At 37.3% G+C, this 10,504-nt stretch overlaps 1 protein-coding gene across 1 annotated transcript; it reads left to right on the top strand.

Annotated features, from left to right (window-relative positions):
- Positions 1-4,867: 4,867 nt before the first annotated feature.
- Positions 4,868-9,423, top strand: LOC112281103 (uncharacterized). The gene is made up of 16 exons (XM_024517295.3): positions 4,868-5,004; positions 5,137-5,246; positions 5,402-5,523; positions 5,642-5,695; positions 5,843-5,959; positions 6,135-6,254; positions 6,427-6,568; positions 6,663-6,833; positions 6,981-7,136; positions 7,263-7,369; positions 7,507-7,597; positions 7,750-7,894; positions 8,051-8,207; positions 8,331-8,447; positions 8,573-8,699; positions 9,017-9,423. Exons 2-16 carry the CDS (start codon positions 5,148-5,150, stop codon positions 9,281-9,283), a joined length of 1,992 nt encoding a protein of 663 aa, XP_024373063.1. The 5' UTR covers positions 4,868-5,004; positions 5,137-5,147; the 3' UTR covers positions 9,284-9,423.
- Positions 9,424-10,504: the final 1,081 nt, after the last annotated feature.

Here is a 10,504-nt window from a genome sequence, read left to right as displayed (position 1 = left end):
CTTCTTTTACCTCATATTTTTTATTATTATCCACTTCTATAAGGAGAAGTAGCATTTTTCATCTTTTTGATATATCTATTATCTTACATGGCTCAAGAAGAGAAATATGGAATATGAAATAAATCTTTATAGACTCCAATAGGTACAAATGATAAGCGATTGGATTAATTTATTCACATATAAAAAATAGTCTAAATCTATGATAATCCAACTTGTCACAAAGGTGATTAGTCTTGATATTATGATGAAGTAACCATACCTTGTCACCAATATAGAATCAAAGTTATTCTTTGTAATAAGCATCCACATTGATTTTTTATTTTTCTTGAGCTTCTTTTAGTTGTACCTTTATTGTTGCATGTAGCTCTAAGAAATGTTTTGCCAAATCTTCCATTGTAGATTATCAACTTTTGAAAAGTCAAAGTATCAATTTTTAAATGCTAATCATTTCTTTAAATTGGATTTAAGCAACTATCACTATTCCTAATGTTGTTGTTATACTTTTAGTATGCATAATCTATATCTACTATATTTCTATCATTATCATACAAACAATAGATAGAAGGAAACACCAATTAAAATGTATCTTGATATTATATAGCTTTATAAAATAACAGTTGTGGTCTTTTTTTAGACTCTCTATAGACAACTATACCTTTGTAATTTGCTTTACATGATCCTTATTCATATCAAAAACTTAAACTTCCATATAATATCTTCCATACATTCCATACTTTACAACATCATCTTACTCCTTGCAATACTTACTCGCTTACAAGTACTTCCTATGCTACTTGTTCCTACATTATAAAGGATTGTTGCAACCTCCTACATATAAATGCTACAATTAATCAAAATTCATAATGTGCAAGCAATCCTATGCAAATGTCCTACAAGTGGGTTCATGTGTACTACTTGCTCCATATCATCTTTGATATGCCTTGCTCTGCTCAAACATCAATTGACCACGTGGCCACACAAGTAGTTTATATTATAGCATTTTTTTATAAAAATTTTTGTAAAGATTTTTAGACCTTGTTGATTATTTTTACAATTATGATCTAAATATATTATAGTTTCCAATAATCTATGTTGATTGTTTGAAGAGGGAGGTTGGGACAAGGGTCAGAGGATAAAGGATACAATGTTGATTATATTGGATGGATCAAATTAACAAATGGTAGAATTAATTTAATATTCTTATATATATATATATATATATATATATAATTTTTAAAAATTATATTCATACATGTATGTATATATAAATAAATAATTATATATATATATATATATATAAAGAAATATGAAATAGATTCACTTAAAACTTAAATCAACCCACTTATCTTTGCTTTGTTTCCATATTGCCTAAGGCTATGCATACCTTCACCAATCCTTTAATTATACGCAAGGTAACATGTTGATTTTGCAAAAGAGTAAAAGAAGTAGAAGATGAAACTTCTAGGAAGAGTTGTAATAGAATAGCTTGCATAAAGAGCAAGAAATTTGAGTGTAAGAGATTTGTTGCAAAAGTAGGAATATGCTACAATAAGACTTTTTCAAAAAAGATGAGAGTTAAAGAGGCAATGGAGGTGAATTCTATGGAAGAAGTGGCAAGAAAGATATGGTAAGAAGAAAAGTTTCTAATACTGTTAGATGATGATAATAATTAATATTTATTTTTATTTTACAAATATTGGATCAATTTAAGATTTAGATGGATTGGTTATACATTCTTATATATATATATATATATATATAGATGGTTAAATCAATAATTTTAGATATTTTGCTTCATTTTTTTCAAAATGTTATTTTAAATCCTTAAAAAAATAAATAAATTGTCTCAAAAAGACATATATATTATTATGAATTTGTGTATTTAATATACGTTTTTTTTAAATCTCAAATTTTCAAAATCTTATCAGCATTTTGTACTTGAAATTTACAAAATTCCAAAAAATACAACAAATAAGTTTGAAAGATTTTTTTTAATACTCTTATTTTGTTACTCTCTGATTTGAAGAACCTCAAACAGTCATCTTAAAAACTAATTTCACAAAGAACATTAGTCAAATAATCTTTGAAATATTTGTCAGAAATTATTTTGACTTGTATTGATGTTTAGAATAAATTATATGTAATATCAAAAAATCATAAACTAAACCAATGAATTTCAAGTACTATATTAAATAGAAAGTTATATATATTTTTAAAATTTCGATTCATTTTAGTTTGAAACAGTAAAATTATAAATAAAAATTTATTAAGGTATTTTCTTTTCTTAACACTCAAGACTAAATTGAAATTGAAGAAAATAATTATTTTCAAAAAAGGAAAAAGAAAGAAAATAAAGAAAATAAAATCCTTACCTGATATTACTAGAAATGTTATTTGAACTAACATGCAATTTTTTTTTGTAAATAGGAAATGTTGTTATTCAAATCAATTTCCATACATACACAACATAATCAAATATGAAAATTTTGTGACATGAAGAGAATTAATAGCCACATTAAATTTTATACATTTATATTAAATCAAAACACTTTTAGTGTATTTTCTGTAAATAATATACATCGTATTTTGGAATAAATTTTAAGTGAAATAATCATAATGATTTAAGCTACAAGAGGTTCTTTTCAGATGTCACATGAATGTTCTTTATCATAATTCTGAGATTTAAAATTTAAAGCTTTTCAAATATATATATATATATATATATATATATACATATATCTTTTTTCATACTAATATATAATTTCTAAATTAAATGATTTATATTTGCTATATTAGTAGCTCATTGTAAACACTTTTCATCATGTAATTGAAAGTGTCATAAAGATAATTTTTACTGTAATGACCTTGTATTCAATTATTGCCACAGTAGTTTAGTCTCTTTTTAAATTAATGCATAGTTAAATCTCAAATGACATGTAAATTAAAAGGATTCACAAGGTTTGTTAATAAAGTATGAGTCTTAAAATTCAATACTAAAAGTCAAAAACACACACAAAAAGTTCAAAGCATTAAATGTGTATGGACCAAATACAACAGTCAATGATTTATATTTGAATACAAGGTCCTTACAGTAATTTATTCTAGAAGTACAAAGTCTTGATATTCCATTTCATTGAATTTAATCAAAATCTAAATATCACTTTTACAAGTTTCGAATCATTATTTTTCATACCAAAAGGATAAGCATAAAATAGCATTAAAATCTAGTAACAAGTTTGAACAAAACAAGTTTATAAGAAAACAATGTTTTCAATGAATTCAAAAACAATTCACTATTAATAATGAATAAACACATCATACACACACACACACACAAAAAAAAAAAAAAAAACAAAACAAAACAAAACAAAACAAAAACAAAAACAAAGAAAAACAGAACAAAAACATGAAGACAATAACTCAACCATGCATCAGTCACAACCAACTCAAAATTATCGTAGTCTAGGAAATTATTCTTTTCAGAAACTAAGACTTTATACCCCAATTTTTATTTTATTAGGGGATTTAAATATAGCCTTTTTGGGAGATATTTCATCCGTGATGAGATCTCAAAATACCCCAAATATCACTTCATATTCAGATTTCAAAATATCACTTGAAATCCAAATATAAAAAGGGGCAAGTCAAATATCAAAAACCATGTCGCTCGGCTTTACTCTCTTCCCTCTTTGACTCCATACTAAGGGGTAATAAATTTTGAATCAAGGAGTAATATCAGGAGTAATAAAGTTTGAATTCTAGTTATTGGGTTTTGCAAAAGTGCCAAGTTTGAACCCCCCCCCCCCTATTAACAATATTAAGTGTTGTTAATAAGGCCAAATTCATCCATCTACTGAACAAGGGTACTTTGACCCTAAGTTTTGTTTTTTCACTATTTTCTTTAAAATAAGTAAAACTAAATGGCCACATTGCATGAGTTGCAAACACGACAAAGTGGAGGCAGGCAATGTGTGCAGAGGGTCATTTCCATTGCGCTGAATCTATCGTCTGACAAAGGTTTCGTTTTGGTGAACTGGGTGCCATGAAAAATACATGTAAATCGCTGCTTCATGGTCCACATTCCCCACCTTGCAGTTTTAAAAGCAACGGTACTTGGCGATGCTTTTGAGAGTAATGCTTGCCTTGTTAGTTTCAGGATGTGGAGGAAGTGATTCCCTGTCTGGGTCTAGTAAGACAAGCACTGTTTCATAATATTTGTTGCTTGGTTGTTTCAGTTTTTCATCTGAGCTGAGTGTGGACCTTCCGAGGGTGGTTGTTTTGGTACTCATCGTAAAGATGCGGAAATCAGAAGAAGCTTGTGGAGAACGATTTTGAAGTCACGCCATCAGAGGAAGACTTGGGATATTCCCTTCGAATTAGTTCATCTGAGTTATCACTGTGTTTTCTGCTTAGTAACAGCAGGAGGATTGATCACAGTTTCTGATTCTCAATACTGGTGTGTGTGTGCCAGTTGAAAACTTCTTCCTCATGTACACAGAATTAAAAAAGTAGCGACCTCCAAGTGTGCACCAGGAAAGACGATTATACTTTACGTGGGGAGCACAAGGTGTCCGTTCTACAATGTGTTGAAATTGCAATAGAATGCACTTGTATGACCAGAAGAATCAGAATCACTAGTCTGAAGGTGCGGTGTTCGTTGACGTCAAGTTCCACAGCGCTCGTCAGTGAGAGAAAGTGACAATAATGCAGGGCTAGATTGCTTAACCACCTGCACTCTGCTTATGTTTGCAGTTGTACTCAAACCCACGTCAGTCTCGAGGGGCGGCTTTGCTTCCATCCCACGAAATAAAGCCAAAAATAAATAAATAAATATACCCATGTGAGATTGGCTTATAAAAGCCGAATTCAAGTGGCCAGATCCTTCACGTTCTAGCTTCAGCTAAGTCCATTGTGTACAGAGCTCAAACTTGGTTTTCTACTCGATCACCTGCAATTCTGTGGTTTGAGTACTCCGTCTCCAAGAGCTTTCGAATTGATCACTTGGTTAGTGGTGTTGAATCTCCTGTCTGTCTTTCAACACCAGCTGCGCCTGAAGCTTGCAGTCGCTAATAACTTCATTTCACATTTCCCATGCATGTTTCTGAGATTGTAGTTATGATGGAACATTTGATGTAGGTATTCAGAAAATGAATCAGCAACTGGACGAGCTCATTCCTGAGAATGATCGGCCACATACTAGTGGACTCGCCGGCACCGAAGTTTTGCTCGTTGAGCAATCCGACTATGTAGGCTCTCAGAAAGTGTTGGCTATTGAAGTCTGGCAATGTTTTTGATGCTCAGCACATTGGAACTGATTCTTTCATTATTAGTTTCTGTAAAAGAGAGAAAACTGCACAAAAAGTGTGACGGGTATTTTTTGATTCAATCCGGGTGGCTGTAGGTGGTGTTGGACAATGGGATAGTTCAAGTAACGCTAACCAAGCCTGGCGGCAATGTAACCAGCATCAAATATGGGGGCATCGAAAATCTTCTGGAATATAAGAACAAGGAGACAAACAGAGGGTGAGTAATTCTTCTAATGTCAATTCTCCTTTCCTCTACTTGTACACCAAGTGAGCAAGTGTGCAGGCTTCACTGAAATCTTTTCATAGCTTTGACTGGAGAAGACACATCGTCGCAGATACTGGGATATGAACTGGAGTCATGAGAAGGGTGGACAAGATAACTTTCTAGTGTAAGCTCTCGCTAACCCAGGTATTCGTCCTGTTCATGGAATGGCCTGATATCCTGGTAACAGTGGGTGCACCGAATGGACGAGTTCTCTTTCTTGCGAAGAATCAACATCTAGTTGCCTATAATTGTTCTACCTCGTCATCTGCAGTTTCTTTGGAACCATCTACAAAGTCATTCACAAAGATGCAAATAGAGTGGAGGTTTCATTTCTACGGCCGTATGATCCCGCATATCCATCAGAATTGCCTCTCAATGTCGACAAGCGGTGATTATCTAATCTTCACACATTATTTGTTGCACACCTCACGTCTTCTGGTGCACCCACGTCGATAATAGCATCCATTCTGTCGCTGCGAGGTTCTCCCCAGTTTGCAATCCTGATTTCACTTACATTGGTGGATACAGTGAAGGTAATTATCGCAGACCTATTTGTCTCGCAGATTTGTGCTTCTGAAAGGAAGTTCGGGGTTCTACTCTTACGGCATTTATGAGCGACCCGCAGGATGGCCTGAGTTCAACCTGAACCAGACACGAATCACGTTCAAGCTCAGCAATGACAAGTATAACAGCATTGCGTTCTTATGTAGCTTGATGTATTCTCGTTCTGTCTTGATATTTACGAGGATTGAGCGTTCAATTTGGCCTGGATAAATCCCTCCCTTCCTTGCTACAGCTTCAGTCTTAATAGTAGAGGTGCTATGATCGTGAAGTACAATACTGAACTCCCAACAGGTTCCATTACATGGCCATAGCAGACGACAGACAGAGATTCATGCCTTCTCCGGAGGATTTGATGCCGGACAGGAGTCAGCAGCTTGCGTACCCCGAAGCCCACCTCCTGACGAATCCTATTGACCCTGCATTCCTCGGTGAGGTACGTTTGCTGAGAAATCCTTATTATAGCTCTACCAAAGAAGTCTTTTGTTACAACAGCTCTCCTCGTCAATCATGTAACTGTGGTCCTGCAGGTGGACGATAAGTATCAGTACTCCAAGGAGAACAAGGATCTTAAAGTGCACGGTTGGGTGAGTACCAACCCTATGGTTGGTTTCTGGATCATCTCTCCGAGCTACGAATTTCGCAATGGGGGAGTCACGAAGCAGAATTTGACTGCTCACGTCGGTCCTACATGTCTGGCTGTAAGTCCGGCAGTAGCAACCTTCAGCTCCTACAACGATACATCTCGCGCTCGCAATGACTGCTAAGAACATTCATTCATGAGACGGTTGATTGCTTTTTCAGTGTAGTGGACTTCCTCACCTGAGACTTCCGAGGCTGTTCTGCAGATGTTTCATAGCGCGCATTATGCTGGGCTCGATCTATGCCCTCATTTCCAACAAGGGGAAGCTTGGCAGAAGGTTTTTGGGCCCGTCTTCATCTACCTCAACTCAGCACCAGTCGGCACTCCTTATCCTGCTCTTTGGCAAAATGCTCAAGCTCAAGTGAGCGTACAACTTCTACCGATTGTTATGTGCTTGCAGTTCAGACAATAGGATCAGACAGAAGTAATCCTTGCCAGATTGACGGGAAGAACAACGGTTACTAGTTTGTAATGTTGTGTGACTTAGGTGACGAGGGAAATGGCAGCATGGCCATATTCCTGGCCCGCTTCAGATGCTTACCCAAAGGCAGCAGAACGTGGCACTCTTTGTGGCCGCCTCCTCGTTTCAGATCCGTAAGAACACACAATCTAATCTGCTCATTTTATTTATTCAAGCACAAAACTGTAAAACAAAAACATAACACTAAAAGGAATTTTAAGAGAAATTTTCCATAAATTGCAGACAAAATGATAACTTCATATGCTGGCAGGTTGCAGTCCCCATACACTTGGGTAGGCAGGAACGCATACCTCGGATTAGCGATCCCAGGGGAGACAGGCTCATGGCAAAGTGAAAGCAAGGTAAAGAGCACATAACGGCAATTTATGGTTCTATTTCTGATTCAGACTGTAGATCAGCATATGCAGGACCTGAAAACCAAGCAGAACTTCCCCACAACTTATAAACAAGACCCTTCTGTTAACGTGTGTTGAAGTGACACTTTATCTAACAGGGCTATCAGTTCTGGACTCAAGCGGATGCTTATGGATGTTTTAGTATTAGAAACATCCGTGCTGGCTTGTATGATCTCTATGGATGGGTTCCCGGTGTAGTGGGAGACTACAAATTCGAGCGTGGTCCCATTCGCATACAACAAGGTTAGTCTCATGATACAGATCTGAGGAAAAGAGTGAAACAAACTTAAATGCTTGCAGTGTTTAACATAAAAAGGAAAATGGCGCTACTAAATAGGGGACGTGGTCAGCACACACGCTACAAAGAAGCTTGCTCAACCCTAAGTGCATGCTTCGCAGGTGGGATCATAGATATGGGTGATTTAACATACTATAGTCCTCGAAACGGGCCTACTGTGTGGGAGATTGGCGTCCCCGACCGCACAGCAGCAGGATTTTTCGTCCCCGATCCAAATCCAAAATATGTCAACAAGCTGTATCTTAACAGCAGCCAAAAGTGAGCACATTCTCTACGCTTGATCCTCAAGTTGGACCTCCGTAGCATTTCAACCAAGTCACACATTCGACTGAGACTTTGTTAGATTGTGAGACCTTAAATTCAAGCGAATGTACCTTGCAGGTGGCGGCAGTATGGCTTGTGGGAGCGATACACAGAACTGTATCCTACAAATGACTTGGTGTACACAGTCGGTCAAAGTGACTGGCGAAAGGATTGGTTCTATGCTCATCTCAATAGGTAAGAAGAATCTTTTTAATTAAATTTAAGGTTGTTTACTGGGTGGGAATCCGATTTCGATGACAGGTGTAACATGACTAGAATAATCGAAGTTCGCCAAATGAAGCATGTAATGCCAATGACAGGATCATGCCTGATGGTTCCTACGCACCTACAACCTGGGAGATTCGATTTGAGCTCTTGAAAGTGGTCCCTGACAGCCCGTATAAACTTCGTATTGCAACGGCATCTTCACATACAGCGTCCATCCAGGTAGGCAAAATTGCAAAATATTCTGATAACAATTCTTGGCTTGCAGAAAAGCTTCTCTTCTGTAGGGTACATTCCTCATATCGGTGGCATTTCGGTGAATTTGTTAAGACTTGGAGACAGATTGCAACTCAAGTTCTGTATCAGCATTTAGTTTCAAGGAACGTGGCTATTGCTCTGTTTTGGTAACCATTTTGAAACTTCATGTTTCGATGAGTTGAGGACAAAAGTGGCTTGCAGCCATGTCAATCAGCCTCCCTGGCGAATTAGTAAACTAAAGCATTGTCTTCGTTTCTAACTGTTGAACCCCATGCGTGCAGCTGTTTGTGAACAAACTTGACTACGCGAAACCTGTGTTTGACACCCTACAGTACGGGAGAGACAATGCTACAGCACGCCACGGCATCCATGGCCTTTACACGCTCTGGAACATTGACATAGAGCCAAAACTTCTGCAAGTTGGGAAAAACAGCTTCTATCTCTCACAGCGGAAAGATTACGGGCCTTTTGCAGCAGTCATGTATGATTATCTGCGGCTGGAAGCGCCTGCGAGTAGTTTTCCCGGGATCTTAGATTCAGCGAAATAAACTCCTGCTTCAGAGCAGATGCTAGTAAGATATCTTTTTGATCCAAGCCAATCTTGAATCCAGTTACTTAATTTTCAGTCTTGGACAGAAATTAAAGGAATTATAACAAACTGCAATCAATTGGTTACTGGTTCAAGTGAGGAGAGGTCTTTAAAGCTCCAGTTCGTGAGCTTCCCAACATAACTTTGCTGCGAAAACTTCTCGTCGCAACTTTCTTAATCCCCCAATGGCGCTCAGGAACGTCATTTCAAGGGCTGTGAAGGTAAGGCGTAAACTAAACCGCTTAGTAGGTCACATATCACAATCTTCTGTGATGAATTGCAAAGCAGAAGTACAGAACTGCACTGAAATCTAGTGGACTCGCGTCCCATTTACTACAAATCTATTGTGGTCGCGAGCAACATCGGCCACCAGAGACGCTACCAGCTCCAGAAAACCTCATATTGAAGCTTACTACCCCAAGCCTCATCACGTCTTGCTGGGAATTCCCACATTGTCCTCCTGACTTGGCCGAAGGTGAAAAAACAGTCGGTCTCCAAGCAGTCGATCGCATATGTGGGAACTCAATAAAAGGTCATCGTCCACAGTCAGCATGGTCGTGCTGTTGTGCCCATACAACTTCTCACGGTCAAATTCACCGCCCTCGTTGTATTCGGTTTTGTAACGACCATTCAATAGCTTTGATTGAATATAAATGCCTTGTATCTTGGTTTAGAAAGCATGACGGGCGTTTGCAATCGGGCCCAAAAAGTAGATACCAGAGCTATTGGATTGGGATATTCATCATGACAAACAAGTGCTCTTGTTAAATCCCATTTATGGACAAAAGTCAAGCAAGCTCGGCACGCTGTTCAACTCCTTGCAGCCCTTTCACACATACCAAAATCTGGAATTTGCATAAAGGAGAGCACTCGCTCGATGATAGATGTCGGAAGCTCGAGTTGCATATCTTCCCGATTCACGCACAAGTGATTTCTGTCAAGAGTTACTCTCTCTAAGTCATATGTGTCATCCATGTCAAACCACGAAATTAAAACCATTAAATGGCATCCCCACATGGACCATCTAAATGTGGCTTCCGTGAGCTCCATGCAGTCTGACGATATGATGATAGGCCCGCTTGATTTCAAACAACAATCCCACTCCGTATAGATTGCATTTCTGGTAAGCACCAGACTGTCTTTTTCCGACTAACTTCTCCTCTTAAGCCACCGAGCTTTT

The sequence above is a fragment of the Physcomitrium patens genome, chromosome 4, assembly GCF_059467195.1.
Source record: "Physcomitrium patens ecotype Gransden chromosome 4, ASM5946719v1, whole genome shotgun sequence".
In the NCBI taxonomy this organism is placed as follows: Eukaryota; Viridiplantae; Streptophyta; class Bryopsida; order Funariales; family Funariaceae; genus Physcomitrium; species Physcomitrium patens.
This window is presented reverse-complemented; position numbering and strand designations above follow the sequence as displayed.

Bases quoted from the DNA above. Each gene is read 5' to 3' on its own strand.
- LOC112281103 (XM_024517295.3), top strand. From the start codon at position 5,148: ATGAATCAGCAACTGGACGAGCTCATTCCTGAGAATGATCGGCCACAT. The intron at 5,960-6,134 runs GTGATTATCTAA...TTTGTCTCGCAG, and splicing joins CCTCTCAATGTCGACAAGCG to ATTTGTGCTTCTGAAAGGAA. The intron at 7,895-8,050 runs GTTAGTCTCATG...CATGCTTCGCAG, and splicing joins TCCCATTCGCATACAACAAG to GTGGGATCATAGATATGGGT.